This window comes from Notolepis coatsorum (genome assembly GCF_963971535.1).
Source record: "Notolepis coatsorum genome assembly, chromosome: 6".
NCBI classification, from domain to species: Eukaryota; Metazoa; Chordata; class Actinopteri; order Aulopiformes; family Paralepididae; genus Notolepis; species Notolepis coatsorum.
The window spans coordinates 113,910,712-113,928,236 of NC_140170.1; the positions used below are offsets into that span (position 1 = coordinate 113,910,712).

The window sequence follows — 17,525 nt, forward strand, 5'->3', positions numbered from 1 at the left end:
AGCCGTGAAATTGCGAGGCCATAGATTTAGAATAGATAGAAAGGGCACATTGTGGTGTATCATAATTAATTTGTTGAATACAATAGTATTTTTATAACGTTGACACAAATGAAAGAATATTTACACTAAGTTCTCTTTTACCTCTTATTTAATTCATTCATTAATTTAATTGTAGGCACTATTTATATTGTACATAGTCCTGTGTTGTATATTGTGTCCTATGTTACTTTTGTGTTTATTGTCTCTTTCTATATACACTGTGGGATAATTGAATTTTATACTGGCACATGGGTCTAATACAGCAATGGATTATGGGTAAATGCAACGTTAAAGCAGTGCCAATGTAAGACTGACTTTACATTAAACGAATGACAATAATATAGTATAAAGTAAGGTATTATTTGGACTAAAGAATGGTGTTGTCTCACCCTACTCGCATGTTGAGGGAGAGCACCATACATTATACACTGAGAAACCACGGCCGAGAGTGAGCTCTCCGGGAACAACCCCACTTTGCCGGTATCACTTCTCTTCTCCATCTCATCGCCTTCATGTTGAGAATACAAACATCATCTCCTCTCTTGGAGGGCCCCCCCAAGAGGGGGAACCCTCCATCTCATCGCCTTCATGTTGAGAGAGCGATGAGATGGAGGGTTCCCCCTCTTGGGGGGGCCCTCCAAGAGAGGAGATGATGTTTGTATTATGATTGTATGACAAGAGGAGCAGAGAAGAAGGAGACAGACAAGAGGAGCAGAGAAGAAGGAGACACAGACATGGATGAGAGAGCCCGCGCCAACAGACATGGATGAGAGAGCCCAGAGCCAACAGACATGGATGAGAGAGCCAGCGCCAACAGACATGGATGAGAGAGCCCAGCGCCAACAGACATGGATGAGAGAGCCCAGAGCCAACAGACATGGATGAGAGAGTCCAGAGCCAACAGACATGGATGAGAGAGCCAGCGCCAACAGACATGGATGAGAGAGCCCAGAGCCAACAGACATGGATGAGAGAGCCCAGAGCCAACAGACATGGATGAGAGAGCCCGCACCAACAGACATGGATGAGAGAGCCCGCGCCAACAGACATGGATGAGAGAGCCCAGAGCCAACAGACATGGATGAGAGAGCCCAGAGCCAACAGACATGGATGAGAGCCCAGAGCCAACAGACATGGATGAGAGCCAGCGCCAACAGACATGGATGAGAGAGCCAGCGCCAACAGACATGGATGAGAGTTCCAGCGCCAACAGACATGGACGAGAGAGCCAGCGCCAACAGACATGGATGCGAGAGAGAGAGAGAGATAGAGAGATTGGAAGCTAGAGAGAGAGAAAGAGACATCAAAAAGAGGCACACCCTAGCCAGAGAGAGAGAGAGCACAACCAAGCCAGAGAGAGAGAGCCAAGCCAGAGAGAGAGAGAGAGAGAGAGAGAGCACAACCAAGCACAACCAAGCCAGAGAGAGAGAGCACAACCAAGCCATAGAGAGAGAGAGCACAACCAAGCCAGATAGAGATAGAGAGAGAGAGAGCACAACCAAGCCAGATAGAGAGAGAGAGCACAACCAAGCCAGAGAGAGAGAGAGCACAACCAAGCCAGAGAGAGAGAGATAGATAATGTAGGGGAGGACGGGTTCCAGTAGACTGCGGGAAAAGAAGAAGAAGAAGAATAGCCCATCAAAAGAATTGCGGAGGGCAGTAATACGCCACGATGCGTCTACACTGCCGGAAATCCAAATAAGAAGAAGAAGAACACTTCTCTTCTCTTGTAGGTAGGTAGTTGTAGAATGTAATACATTTCGTGCTAAACCACTCCTTTATCCGGTCGCTGTTTTTCTTCTTCGGGTTGCAACCGTCTTCCGGTCTGACTCCTGTGCTAACTTTCTAATCTACACTGCTGCCACCTGTCGTCACGGAGGGGAATTGCAGCCATTTTGTAAAAACAAATAAAATGTAATAAAAAATACGGGAAGATATTTTAACGGAATGACGGCGGGAAGGAAGGTTGAAATACAGTACAATCCCGGGAAAAACGGGATGGTTGACAGGTATGAGTGGGACTCTGCACAACAGTGCAACGCTTCAATACTGCCGCCTGGTGGATGATCGGGCGAGTTACAACCGGAAATGGATCTGGTGATCTGGGAAATGCGTCCGGCAGTCACATATTGTTGTGGGACTCTAGACACACATCCGTGTATATGGATCGCTGCGCCATAACTCAATAATCGATATGATTTGGGCGTTTATTGCGCCATACAAACCGGAAATGGATCTAGTCGATCAACGTCAAATAAGTGGGATCTTTTTCCTCCAGTCTCATCGGCGAACGGTAAGAGGACTAACGTTATTTTCATGGCGATTGTACATTTCTTTATTTACAAACCATCTGATCAATAAATCAACCCATACTACATAAAGCATTTACGGACGATCACGGAATTATAAACGACCCCCCCCCCGTTCATCCGCGCATGATGAGTCATAACGTTTAGGATCATGTACAGTTGAAATTTTTAATATAGCGTGTATCGGCAACAAACGGCAGTTGATAATCTATATATGCGTTTATGCTTATAACTCACGTTCTAGGAATTACTGCAGAAAACGATAAAAACATACTTATATTCTAGACGGTATTTTTGGAAGAATCTATGAATGAAAAAGTATAACGTTCCTACATCCTGAACGATAGATAATCGATGTTGAATGGCCCATAGTAATGTCAATTTAGCAATACAATTTAAAAAGTTATAGCCCTGCAAAGAAGGTGAACATCTCCATAGGCTTAGACTGGTGGCAGTGATCATACATTGATGGATAGAAGCGTGGCAGTCAATGTGTTAATGCAGGATAACCCTGTACAATTTATATAATAGACATATTTATTTAGTTATGTTAAAATGCTACTGACATAAGCCAGTTATCAACACATTTTCACTTCAGCTAAATTAGGTGTTCTGTAAATGTACATTTATAGGGAACTGATTTAAGAGTATGGCTGTATTAGAGCCCAGTTGGAAAATAATTTGAAAAGCAGTTGATTAGCAGTGAGTTGAAGCCTGAAGCTCATGCCTTTCATAAGGTGCTATGCTGCCATCTTGTGGTAATACATACACATTACACACATGACTGGGGCGTTTTGAGAACCTTTTGATCTGAGCCAGACCTGTATATCAGATACCAGACAAAATATCTATGAAAAACCCTTCATTTCACTCAGGCTTTGATGAAGGGAAGCACATGGGAAAAGTGGTGAGAACACTGTTGCTAAAATAACCTATGCTAGAGAGACTGAGAGGTCAAGAGGATCTTCAAAATATGAGTTAAAGAGGATGCTACGACTATGCTTGCACCTCATGGTACCAAAGCACATCAAAGGCCATAAAAACAAGGCTACAAACATCACAAAACAAACTGGTCAGACTGCTGCATGGCCTTACTCCTAAAACCCACCTTACCCCTGCCCATTTTGACAATCTAGGATGGCTTAGAGTAGACGTCAGAGTACAGCAACTTGCAATGGGCCTGGTCTACAAGATACAATATACCACTAAGATATGAATGAATGAATGAAAACTTTATTTAACAGATTGCAGAATGGGTACAATACAGTACGGCTCAATACATACAATTGTTAAGGGGATGCAGACCTGAGAAAGACGTTTGTCTTGTTTCCATCAGGGTCCCCCTATACCCCGACGATACCCATGTACCTGTCGAAATACTTCCTAAAGGTCACTGAAGTCAACGACCACAACACCAGAGGGAGTTCCACAAATCACGTTCAACCCAGATTCGGCTCAAACAAGGGACTAAACACGTTTTGCAATTATGCCACAATAATGTGGAACGCCCTACCAACAGCCGTAAAGGAATGTGAATCCCTACCCTCCTTCAAAACCGCTCTCAAAGAGCACCTACGGGTGGCTGCAATTAGAAACTGGCCCTGGTAAATGTCAATGTACACAGTTTCTTCCCCTTCAGATGTATATATTTTTTTATGATCTTTTTCTTACACAGTACTGAATATGAGTGTCTTGTATGTCATAAATGTCTTGATGAATTGAAAATGGAGGACCCTTATGTAAACAAGACGAAAGTCTTTTTCTGGTCTTCATCCTCTTCGCAGTTGTTAGTATTGAGAAAAATAAATTAAGTCATATTGGCTCATATTACCCCACTCTCCCCTAAGGTCAAATAGAAAAGTGCTCATATTGGTTCTCTGTAGAACATGTTGCATATCTAGTAGCTGGTATGGCTGGTTTTAAGTGCACTTCAGCATAGCTATCAAGTGCACTACAATTAATCCCACATCTAAAAACATTTGACTATTTTTAATAGGGTCATAAGTACCTTGTGGGTTGAAATGAATCATTACAATGTTGTCCGTTTGTAATGTGTCCATACAATGTGCCAAGATTTAAAAAAAAAAATGCTTGACATTTGAGTTGTGAGTGCTCAGAATGCAATCCTATTACATCATTGCATTGTGGTTGAATCAAATATTAATTCCTGTACCTATATTAGTGTCTAGATCCTATAGTCCAGAAGGATGTTTCCATGGGAATCGGCACTTTTTAACCTAGCTGCAAATTTGTCATTCTCCTACAAGTAAATGTAGGTAAAATAAATAAATGCTTCCCCGCTGTAGGACCTTGACTCTACCATTGAAATGTTTTCCTATACTTCTAGATGTTTTATAGGTACATTAACATCAATAACACATTCTTTCAACCATCTCAGGCAGTATGTTTTCCTATGCTTCCGTTTATTATTAGGTACATTAACCCTTTCACTACAGACGGTTAACAGTCTGTAGTGAAAGGGTTAACCTTGTGGTGTGGCTGTGAAAGGGTTAACCTTCTGTAGTGTGGCTGTTAAAGGGTTAACGATCTGTATTGTCTCAGTGAAAGGGTTAACCATTTGTTAGTGAAAGGGTTAACATCAATAAAACATTCTTTCAACATTTTCCTTACAACTCAAAATAAAACTAGACAACTTGAAAGTCCATTTCAGTTACACTTTTCTCTATGGAATGAACCGAGGACATTTTAAAGCACTTTTTTTTTATTCCGTTTTTATGACCACAGATGTACAATTACAGTCCATTTGTAGGCAATGCCAGTCAAGAGCAGAGATTAAAAGTTTGTGGCATTTGGCCTCAGTCATAATAATAATAATAATAATAATAATAGTTACAAGCGACTGAGCATGAAGAAACATTTAAGGTACACAGGCATATTTACAAGCATCCCTTCCGTGACCTGCTCGCCTCTAGAGACACACACACACACACTCCTGCTACAAGATGGATGTTGATTTTTGTGCACAGCTGAAGACGTGTCCTTTCCTCCTTCAGGTGTCAACTAACCGCCAGAGAACACTCCTTGAAACAACCGACAGGACCGTGAGAAGTCTTAGCTGTCCAGAACATACTGGTACATACCCCAATAAATAGCATGAGAGGTTCAAAAAGGGAATGGATGAATTTCTCATTGAATTAATACTAATAATAAACAAACCAGTCTAAAACTCATCAAGCTTTTAAAAAAAAAAGGTAACCGAAATAAGTGGCATGTATAGAGTGGACAAATGCATTTTCTGTCGATATCAAAGATGATATTTCAATGCAAGAGAGAGGAGAAGGGGAGTAGACAACATTTGGTCTCTGTGTGATAATCCATCTGATTTTGTATTCCTCCCTCATCTTTCTAACATTCCAGATAAAGGCAGAGGTGGAGGAAAAGAGCAAGAAAGGGAGGCTGAGGCGGCCTCGTCTCCTATTCTTCAGCGTTCTCCACTCCTCCCCCCGGGACGTTTCTCAAGTGATTGCTGCTGTTTTTATTTGGAGAGCTTCTTCATCCTCTGGTCCAGGGTGGCAAAGTTATCTTCTACTGCCCCCAAGTTCTCCTTCATGGTATGCTGGACCTGAGAGAAAAATTAAGGAGACAGTTAAGAGGATAGCGGTATGTGGAGACCTTGACCTCTTTTCTTTGTTTGTCTGAGGGAAGCAATAGTTGTGATTGGAGGATCAAGAAAAAGACAGCGACTCCTACAGGTCGGTTGGGTGACGCCTGTACAGCAGAGACAGGAAGTATCGGGGGCAGCGTGAGCCTCCCACGCGTTACTCCTCGCCACAGAGTCCGCGCTGTCTGGTGAAAAGATGCGACAGGCTGCCTCCTCGTGTACCGGAGGGGACATGTGATGCAAGGCTTCCATCCTCACTACAGCCGACCAGTGGGAGGCATAGTCTAGCAATGTTCAAGACAGGGGAGGGGAGAATTGAAGGGGAGAATTGGCGATACGAAATTGGGATGGGAGAAAAATAGAAAAAGAAAAAAAATGTTTTGGCGGCTGGGTAGCACAGCGGACTAAGCGCCTGCCTACCACCGCAGATACACTGGTATCGAATCCAGCTGTCAGCGGTACCTCCGGCTTGGTCGGTCGTCCATACTAACACAATTGGCAGTGTTAGCGGGTGGGAAGCTGGTGGGGTGTGTATCCTGGTCGTTGTAAACAGTGACTTCTACAGGTAGGTCGGGGCGCCTGCTCAGCAAGGAAGGGAACTAGGGGGAGGTAGTGTGATCCCCCAGCGAGAGTCCTCGCTGTCAGGTGAAATGAAGCGGCTGGCTGACTCCTACTGATAGTATCTATCAACCCTCCCTAGGCCGGCAAGTTGGGGGGAAATGCGCGCAACGACCAGGAAGGGAATTGGCATAACGACAAAAAATTTAGATGAGAGAAAAATACTGAAGTAGAAACATTTTAAATAAGTTTGAGATAGGTCAGTTTGCATCAGTATTTATACAGTCCATATCTCAGATTTTTTAACAGATGCGTTGCTTAATATGAGTGCCAAGTGAACAACAGAATAACACTAACAAGGTTTTTAACTGGCTTTATTTTGTTTATCATTTAACAAAAAAATTATCTCAGTTACGACAACCTTAAATTGCTCCAGTATTTTAATAACGCTGCACTTGTGAGAAAACATTATAATTTTCTTTCTCCCATTCCTTAATTTTGTCATTATGCCAATCCCCCCCTGGTAGTTGCACTGATTGATTGATTGATTGATTGAAAAGTTTATTAACAGATTGCAGAATGGGTACAGTACAGTACAGCTCAATACATACAATTGTTAAGAGGATGCAGACCTGAGAAAGACTTTCGTCTTGTTTCCATCAGGGTCCTCCATTTTCAATTCATCATATGACACACACGACATACAGATAGACAGTACTGCTACATCTATACATTTATGACATACCAGATTTTCAAATACAGTACCGTTTGTGATACTAAAAAAGAATCCAGAAAAAGAGTGTATATACATTTGACATAGAAACTGTGCATTGGGGGAGGTTGGGTAGGTGGGGTGGGGCTGTACATTGGAGGGGGGGGACACACACACTGTACATTGGAATACTGACCTACATTTGACATAGAAACCGTACATTGGAGGAGGTTGGTTAGGTGGGGTGGGGTTGGGTGGGGCTGTACATTGGAGGTGGGGGGGGGGGTTGGGTACATTGGAATACTGACAAAGCCATGCTTGGTCTTTATTGTACAACTGGGTTAGGACATTTGTAGGGGCCAGTTTTGAATTGCAGTCTCCCGTAGGTGTTCTTTGAGTGTTTTTGAAGGTGGGTAGTGATTCACATTCCTTTACAGCTTTGGGTAGGGCGTTCCACATTGTTGTGGCATAATTGCGAAACGTGTTTAGTCCCTTGTTTGAGCCGAATCTGGGTTTTACATGATTTGTGGAGCTCCCTCTGGTGTTGTGATCGTGGTATTCACTGACCTTTGGGAAGTATTTTGACATGTACATGGGTCAAATGTCAAGTTAGACCGCGCTCTCAAGATACGACACTGGGTGCTGAAATCCCATTAAGTATTATATAAAAGAAGCAGTGAAGCCAGACCAGCACTCTCAGGTTCAAAATTTAATGGCAGCATGAAACAAACATGTTTCGGAATTATGTATTCCTTCTTCAGTGTTATAGCTTGCGACATGTACATGGGTACCTTGGTCGTGTAGTGTATCTTGTAGACCAGGCCCATTGCAAGTTGCTGTACTCTGTCGTCTACTCTAAGCCATCCTAGGTTGGCAAAGTGTGCAGGGGTGAGGTGGGTTCTAGGAGTCAGGTCAAGCAGTAGTCTGACTAGTTTGTTTTGCCCTTCAGTCAGTCTGGGGAGGGTGTAGAGACCTCCAATACATGTGAAGTTGCTTGACAGGTAAGAGTTTCACTAGTAGAGCGTAACATGCACAGAAGTTCACGCCATCTCCCTGCTGAACAGGCGCTCCGACCGACCAGCAGGAGTCGCTATTGCAACGACCAGGACTCATACCCCAACGGCTTCCCACCGCAAACACTGCCCAATGTGTTCGTAGGGACGACTGGTCAAGCCGGAGGTATGGCTGACACTGGGATTGTAGGCGAGTGCTTAGACCTCTACACTACTCAGCCCACCACTTGATTATCTGAAGACAGGCTTGTCTGAAAAGCTTAACCTGGTTTGAACCTGCAACAATCGGTATTGGAATCTCCGTCATCTGATATGGGTGAGGGGACATCAGATACCTGCCTTAAAAACACCCATATGGTTCATCTCCACAACGGAGACCAAGGCAAACAGGATAAAGAAATTAACACTATGGTCGCCAAAAACGCCTTACCACGTCATTCCCCGCCATGCTCATTCTGCCAAAGACGCCGTAACACGTCATTGATATCAGACACAATGGATAGCAATCCGTTACCAATAACTCGATAAACAACATGATTTGGACGTATATACTATTATACAACCTGGAGATGGATCGCATATTTCTACATCCCATAATAGGAATATTTCTGCTCCACGCTCATCGCCCAACGGCCCGAGGAAGCTACGGTGAGATTCAGCGTTTTTTTTTTTAACGTGTTCGATATAAACTGCTCTGATGATCATATCACCCACACTAGATGAATCATCTAACATTGGCCACGGAATTATAAACGACCCCCCCCCCCATCCGGTCAACATCAGATGATAAGTAGTAACTTCTAGAAGCACGTCCATTTGAAATTTTTTATCTCGCGCCGATTGCTATCAAACTGTATACAATCGTCAATATAATGCATTTAGGGCTATAAATCACGTTCTGGAGAAATCTGCAGAAAACAATAAAAACATACTTATACTTTAGACCATATTTTAGTATGAATATGTGAATGAAAAAGTATAACGTTGCTACACCCTGAACAATAGATACTTGATGTTGAATGGGCCATAGTAATGTCAATTTAGCAATACAATTTAAAAAGTTATAGCCCTGCAAAGAAGGGGAACTTCTCCATAGACAAATAGAGCTGGCGTGGGATGGTTTATTCTGAATTTAAGCCTGGCGACCAAAGTGTTAATTCCCCTTGTGCAGTAAAGATATCGAATTTTAAGATTTTCTGTAATGGCTGACATGATGAAAGATGCTGAGATGGATATGGTGATAACACGTTGTGACAACGGAATGGTCCAAGGTTGTCAATAATGTGAACAGTACATTTATACACACAATGTGGCTCCACATTCTTTATTGGTCTTTTTAACACCAGGCTGCGACACGTCAGGACCAATATGAAGTTGAATTAAACTGTAGAGGTGGGTGACAGAGACGGATGGAGAGAGGAGGGAGAGACGCAGAGAGAGCCGAGGGTGGAGAGGATATGCAGAGAAAATCAGGTTGAAGGTGAGAATTAGATGGGGATGGAGAGAAGAGGTAAAGGAGGACGTGGTAAGAGATGGAAGGAGAGGGGAATCGGGGGGGAATAAAGGAGGGAGGAGGAGGTAGAGAGGAAAGGCCATTAGAGGCAGTGAGAAGAGGAGTGGGGAGGTGTTTAGAGAAAGGAGAACAGGGTGATGCGTGGTAGTAGGGGGGGGGGGGGGACAGAAAATCCTTCCCAAAATAGCAGGGTATGTAAATGAGATTACATAAATAAAGAACCTTTTGGCCTGGATGCGCAGGGCGCAGAGTGGGAGCGCAAAAAGAAAACTAAACAAGCATCCGACGGCGCTGCCGAAAGTCAACATTGTCGGGCAATTTTTCTAGGACACCATGTAACCCGGGAAATGGTGCTTAGAGGAGCAGAATGATGTGCCCTCAAGTGAATCATAAGGGCGTTTCAATTTCACATTCAATGCAGACGGAAAGCCTTGGAGGAGACCAGAGTACAGGGTGTGAATGTGTCTATGGAATGTGAACACACTACACGTAGGACCCTGCAGACGTCTTTCTGCACCAACAGAGGGTTTTCGTTCAATAATTAAGGCCTTGTACTACAGAAGCTCAAGAGTATTAAACACCAACTTCTTCCTCCACTTTTCCCATTAAGTCACTGGAATGAACAACGCATTCTAAATTGTGGTCCAGGCTCGCTCTTCAAAGAAGCCATTTCAAATCAGAGGACTAGATGACGTGGCCTCTAGGGACAGGACATGGCAGTACCTCATTCGCCTATAAGAGATTAGTCCTATGCCGATGATACCTGTGGCAGGCGTGTGCCATTATGCCAGCTTCTACTCCCATGACAGCAATGTATTATTAAGCCTTCCTTCATGCAAAACCTACAAAGTAGTTTACACAGTTTAGTGTAGTTGCCTTGCCAATACTGCAGAATTCACAACGTTTAGACTATTAACCCATTAGTCTACACTACTTTATTCAGTCTACCATGTGTTGCAGGGACTTCACAAGGCTAACAGTCATTAGCTCTGAATTCCACTTTCTCCAGAATCATTTCGGGAACGCATTAAAATATTACTGCAACCAAAGTAAATGAAGGACACAGGCCATTTTTAGCCTACAGTACTTTATTCAGTCCAAATTCCATAGCAGGGCATTGGGAAGGCTTTGGCATGAACAAATCTCTCCAGGATAATTAAGGAAACCTATTTTAATATCACCATGACATGACCCATGCAGATGAGACACTGGACCTTGCCCCCGCCCCCCCAATGCCAGTGGTCATACAGAACAGCCACTTACCGCATTATCCTCAATATTAGATTGTGTTTTTTTTATGGGTGCTTACTTTGATGGGTGCTTACTTAAATGAAATGTATTACCAATAAACCAGTGTATTTCACCTGCTCTTCGTGTCTGAGGCGCTGGCTGCACCGGCCTGCTTCCCCGTGTGTCGACAAGGCTTGCTGGCGCTGGCTTATCAACGTGGAGGCGATGCTTGGCTAGGCCTACGCTTCACAACCTATGCTCTCAAAAAGGCGGAGTCTTCTAGCTCCGCTCTCTGCTACGCTTCTGTATGCTTTTCAACAACATGTTGATTGATCTGTTCCTCTGGATTATTATCTACTGCTCCATCAGTGCTAAACAAGCACTCAGATTCTACTCCACTCCGGAGCTGCCAAGCCTGCGCTCGCAGTATCCTCCGTGATCCACCCAGATACTCACCGTGGATCTGGACGGAACTTTTCTCAGTAAGTCTGACACTATTCCCTCTATCTGGTCCTCCTCATATCACCTCTTCCCTCTGATGCTGTTAACTAAGAGCACCGTTAACAATATCTTACAACCATTTACCCTGAACAACGACTCAGACACTTTCAGTTTATAATAAGTGTCCATCGTCCGACTCAGTATTGTTAGTATTACAATTTTATTTAATAAATACAATAAAAACATCCCAAAAATAAATAAAGGTCTTGAGAAAGTTATATATTCGAGCCAATACAGTAATTCACAATATATTATATCATGTAGAAAGACCAAACTAAAATGATATATAAATTATTTTATACAACAAATGAACATTGACTTCCTACCTGTACTAGCAGTGTACCATTGTCCTTCAGGGAGTTGTTGATCATCTGCTGGGTGGTGTCTAGATGCATCAGCAGCTGACCAAACTGCATGGCTGGAGATGGCGAGAGATGGAAGGGAATGAAAAGAGAGATGGAGGGAGAAAAAGGAGGGATGGTAGGAGATGGAAAAAGGACAAGACACTTGGGATTAAAAAAAGAAAGTGCCGCACACAGCTTCAAATGCTCTCAGTTTAGATGGGTAGGTATGTAGCATCGGGTGTGTTGTTGAAGTTGGCAATGCTGTTTGGGGTCCATTATGGGCCATGTAATATATTTGTAGTATGTAATTCCATAGTATAGTATTTATAGACATCTTAAGACTTTCTTTTGTTGCTTATCCTTATCATTAGGGCACAACTATCTTGTGTTTTATTATAAATAAAGAGCATGTTTCTTCAGCAGGTTCAATGCTCTTTAGATACACACGTTTCTTCAGGTTCATACTGATGAGCTTTAACCTCTTAAGCCAGACGCCATAAATCGATCAATACAGAACAGTATTAATTAATGTTGCGTTTCCCCCCCAAATGTAGCCAAGAGTAAAGACCCTAACCATGTCAAAACAGCAGTCAAAATGTATATTTTCAGCACTACGTTTGTTTACCTATGATTTTAAGTGTTATTAGTGAAATAGAAAAATAACCACCAGGGTTAAAAATCATGCTGAGCCATGGATGCATTCGGACATACTGACCGCTATGAAAACCAGAAACAAAAAATTCTCTGAACTTCATAAAAGTCAGTAAAAGCTTGCCAAAAGCTTCAACAGTGATCTCCAAGCCCACGTAGTTAAACTCAGACAACAACGAAACAGGCTAAGAAATGATGTAAATACCATGATCGAATCTGCAAAAAAAGATTTTTTTGTCAATGATAAAACTGAGAAACTAAAACAAACCCTGTGAGCTTTGGAAATTACTCAACAACCAACTAGGCTGCAGTAAGAAACTGAAAACCATATTTACAAACATTAAGACAGACGACACTCATCACAGACAAGCTGGATGTGGCCAATTACTTAAACATCTTCTTTACGAACATAGCCACAACACTGGTTAACAAACTACCCTCCCACTCTGGGCATTTTGGTGTAGAACACATCCTAGCGCTCTACAAAAACATAGGTGTTCGCGAAGACGATTTTAAACTTGTAATGGTAACAACTGATGATGTGTTCAAAAAAACTGAGCGCCCTCCAACCTAACAAGGCCACTGGCCATGACAATATGATATCCCCTCCAAATTCCTCAGACTCAGCAGCCACCATCACCCCAATCATCACCCACATAATAAACCTCTCCATAAAAGAGTGACCCCCCTGCACAAAAAAGGCAGCAAATTAGACCCAGGCAACTACCGGCCTGTTTCTATTCTTACCTCCATCTCGAAAGTTATGGAAAAAATTGTCTACGAACAGGTCGAAAAGTAGCTTGCCGAAAAAAAGCGAATCTACGAATTCCAATCTGGTTTCAGAACATCCCATTCCACTGACACCTGCCTTCTCTATTTGAACCACCACATCAAACATGAGGTGGACACGGGCACAGGGATTAAAGCAAAAAAAATCTCCTGACTGACTTTTTTTCAGGCCAAGTCAAGTTATTTTAACCTCCACTGTATATCTTTTTTTAATAGCGTTAGCATTTTAAGGGAACTAGATTATTTTGACGCTGGGTTCAAGCCTAGCTCTCCGCATTGCTATCAGCTTGGCTGGTCGTTCATACTAACACAATTGGCAGTGTTAGGGGTGGGAAAGCTGATGGGTGGGGATCGGACGTTGTGGACAGCGACTCCTACAGGTCGGTTGGTGCGCATGCGCAGCAGAATCAGAAAGCGACGGGGGCGGCGTGTGCCTCCCACGCAGACCCCCGCCGCTGAGAGATCGCGCTGTGCAGGTGAAAAGATGCAACGGCTGCTTCCTCGAGTACCAGAGGGGACACGTGATGTAAGGCTTCGTCCACATTGCAGCCGGCTTGTGGGAGGCATGGCCTAACAGCGTTCGAGACAGGGGAGGGTAGAATTGGACGATACGAAATTGGGATGGGAGAAAAAAGTAGATAAAAAAAAATGCTCTGATCGTCAGCAACGGCATACGCTTTGGAGTATGTGAAATCATTGTTGGATCAAAGTAGGGTTGATGTCATATAGTCCTTACCTTTACTAGGAGGCATCCCAAAAAGAATATTCCAATTGTCTGATCACGATTTTCAGTATTGATGTCCATCGGGTCCCTGACATGAACTGGCACAAAATATGCTCGGATGAAGCGATTCACTTTGCTTGGTCTAAATTCTCCGCCTGGACCATATACAATGTAACACACAGTGTGAAATAAGGTTTCAAAGGGTAGGCGATACTGCCACCTAGCAGGATTAGGCCGGTATTGCACTCTCGGGGTCTCAGAATGAGTTCCAATGGTAACACTTAGGTCTGTGAGAGTGTATAGGATATTAAAATCGAATAAAAGAAAAAACAATGAAAACGATCAAAAACCCGACTATACTCTGGTCTTGGCGCTCAACGGTTGGCGAGATAACCCGACTATAGGGTACCGACAATGACATCACGCCATAAATCCATTTCTACAGAATGTACTGTATGAATGAATGTTGCCAAATGTAGCCAAGAGTAAAGACCCTAACCCTGTCAAAACAGCAGTCAAAGTGTATTATTTTCAGCACTACGTTTGTTTACCAATGTTAACTGTTATTAGTGAAATATAATAATCTCAGGGCATCGAGTTGGAAAAAGGCATGGATTGACGCAAGGATTTGGCGCAACCGAACTTGTGTAGTCTTTTGAGAGAAGAGACCCAGGGCTTTCAATGGGCTTTCAAATGTCAAAACACTCACTTCCCAGCTCACGCCAGCCCCTGTCAATCATCCGACTTCTAGATTGACTTTTTTTATTTCTCTTATTTTTTAGGATGATATCCCACAAACCTGAACGTTGCCATAAAACAGAACGTAGTTAGTTTCTCTACCTTTCTACGCGTTGCAATCTGATAAAAAAAAAATCTGCAGAGAAATTTACATTTAAAAAAAGTAACTGTACAGTAGATTTCATTCACGGTTTGTGAATCATGCCTGGTGATACTAAATCGCGATTGAACTCTGCCATTGGAAAGGGGAGATTTGGGGGGCGGCTAGGTGGCGCAGTGGGCAAGGCGCTCGCCACCAACGCAGGATATGCTGGGTTTGAGCCCAGCTCTCGGCGTTGCTACCAGCTTGGCTGGTCGTTCATACTAATACAATTGGCAGTATTAGGGGGTGGGAAGCTGGTGGGTGGGGATCGGATGTTGTGGACAGCGACTCCTATAGGTCGGTTGGTGCGCCTGTACAGCAGAATCAGGAAGCAACGGGGGCGGCGTGTCCCTCCCACGCAGACCCTCGCCGCTGAGAGATCGCGCTGTGCAGGTGAAAAGATGCGACGGCTGCCTCCTCGTGTACCGGAGGGGACACGTGATGCAAGGCTTCGTCCACATTGCAGCCGGCTTGTGGGAGGCAGCCTAACAACGTTCGAGACAGGGGAGGGTAGAATTGGACTATACGAAATTGGGGAAGGGAGAAAAATAGAAAATGTGGAGAAAAAGTAGATAAAAAAAAAAGGAAAGGGGCGATCCATAGATGTGTGACTTGGCCATAATAAGGTCATTTATAGGCCTGATATTCTATATATCATATTCTATATGTTCCATCATCAAATTGCATGTGTCAGGATGGCAGAATTTAGTACTGTATCTACAAAACCTTCTATTTAATCATCTTCCCTTTATTCATTTGCTTAGATTTTTGTACACGTGAGACACTGTACATTTTTCATGTCTGGTCAATTTTAGCAAAGATGAAAAAGAAAAAAGTTTTTTTTGTTCATTACAATTTACTCAAGCCTAGTAACAGACACAATATTTCTAACACTGGGAATACATTCCCTGATATCTTTTTTTTGTATCCACTTTTTCTCCCATTTTCTATATATTTTCTCCCATCCCAATTTCGTATCATCCAATTCAACCCTCCCCTGTCACGGACGCTGTTTCTTGCCTCCCACAAGCCGGCTGCAATGTGGACTAAGTCATACATAGCACAAGTCCCCTCCGGTACTCGAGGTAACAGCAGTCGCATCTTTTCACCTGCGCAGCTCGATCTCTCAGTGGCGAGGAGTAACGCGTGAGAGGCTCACGCTGCCCCCGACACTTCCTGATTCTACTGCGCAGGCGCACCAACCGACCTGTAGGAGTCGCTGTCCACAACGCCCGATCCCCACCCATCAGTTTCCCACCCCCTAATACGGCCAATGTGTATTAGTACGGACGACCAGCTAAACTGAAAGCAATGTGGAGCGCTGGGCTCGTACAGGCGAGCCCAGCGTCTCCAGATTTTGTGGCGAGCGCCTTGCCCACTACGCCACGTAGCCGCCCACATTCCCTGATATCTATAGATGTCCCTAGATCCCTAGAACATGCAAATTGACCTTGTAGAAGTGGAGCAATCTTCCATTTACTTATGTATTTTTAGGCAGATTTTCAGAAAATAGGGCTAGGGCTTGAGAGGTTAAAATAATTGGTAAACAAACGTAGTGCTGAAAATATACACTTTGACTGCTGTTTTGACCGGGTTAGGGTCTTTACTCTTGGCTACATTTGAAAAATAATTGTATTGATGGATTTATGGCGTGATATCAATCTTGTACTGGTACCGGACCGCTCGGGCTTAAGAGGTTAACTTATGCCCTGATAAGTTTAGATACACACATGTTTCTTCAGGTTCATACCCGATGAGCTTTAACTTATGCCCTGATAAGTTCAGATAGACGCACAATGTTTCAAGCGTTATCTTATGGGAGCGTGCATATTCTCCCTTTTAAATATGATTCATCCTTCCACTTACTGCTATCTAGAGGACAGGGAGAGGACACATTATGGTAGATCTCAAACTGACAATTTAATGTATATTTGAGATCGAAGAGAAATTGCATTTTCTTTCTGGGGGTTGTTGTGCCTTACTCTCATCAGTGGAAGGGGAGAAAAAAGATAGCAAACCACCAATGTGACAGAAGGAGATGCAGATAAACTCCACAGAGTCCAGAAAACGTTCACTCAACTGTGACGGAGTGGAACAAATAGGAGCTGGGTGATCAATCACTCCCAAATGATTTATCAATAGTTTTTATTTCGGCCAGTTTGGCAGTAATCCGATCAATTATAATAATAATGTAATATGCAACTCCAAACATCTCATCTCTAACTGAGTGAGAAGAGGCATGATTTGGCATAATCCCATTACCAATTTGAATCCATTTCTCATTATATTTGTATCCTTTGCTTTGAATAGAAATGCATGGTTCAGGCTAATTCCATTACCAGTCTGAATCTCATTTTCTCTTACTTTTTTCTTCCCAAAATGTCCATTGTGAATATTTCACCCCTAGCAGATGGTCTCTGTTCAAACTGTCTGGTCTCAATGACTACAGACCAGTGGCACTCACCTCTGTGGCCATGAAATGTTTTGAGAGGCTGGTCAAGGATCACATTTGTGCCTCCCTCCCCAGTGATATGGACCCTATGCAATTTGCATACAGGCCAAACAGTACCACTGATGATGCGGTCTCCCAAGTACTGCACAGCACACTCTCTCACCTGGACCGCCAGAAGGGGGGCTATG

At 43.3% G+C, this 17,525-nt stretch overlaps 1 protein-coding gene across 1 annotated transcript in view; it reads right to left on the reverse strand.

Moving 5' to 3' along the window:
• Nucleotides 1-5,058: 5,058 nt before the first annotated feature.
• Nucleotides 5,059-17,525, reverse strand: part of dctn2 (dynactin 2 (p50)) — a 62,705-nt gene continuing 50,238 nt past the window's right edge. The window contains exons 13-14 of the mRNA XM_084316801.1: nt 11,824-11,915; nt 5,059-5,931 (exon numbers count right to left, since the gene is read on the reverse strand). Of these exons, the coding sequence (XP_084172927.1) occupies nt 5,845-5,931; nt 11,824-11,915 (179 nt within the window). The 3' untranslated portion in view covers nt 5,059-5,844. The remainder of the gene's footprint in view (nt 5,932-11,823; nt 11,916-17,525) is intronic.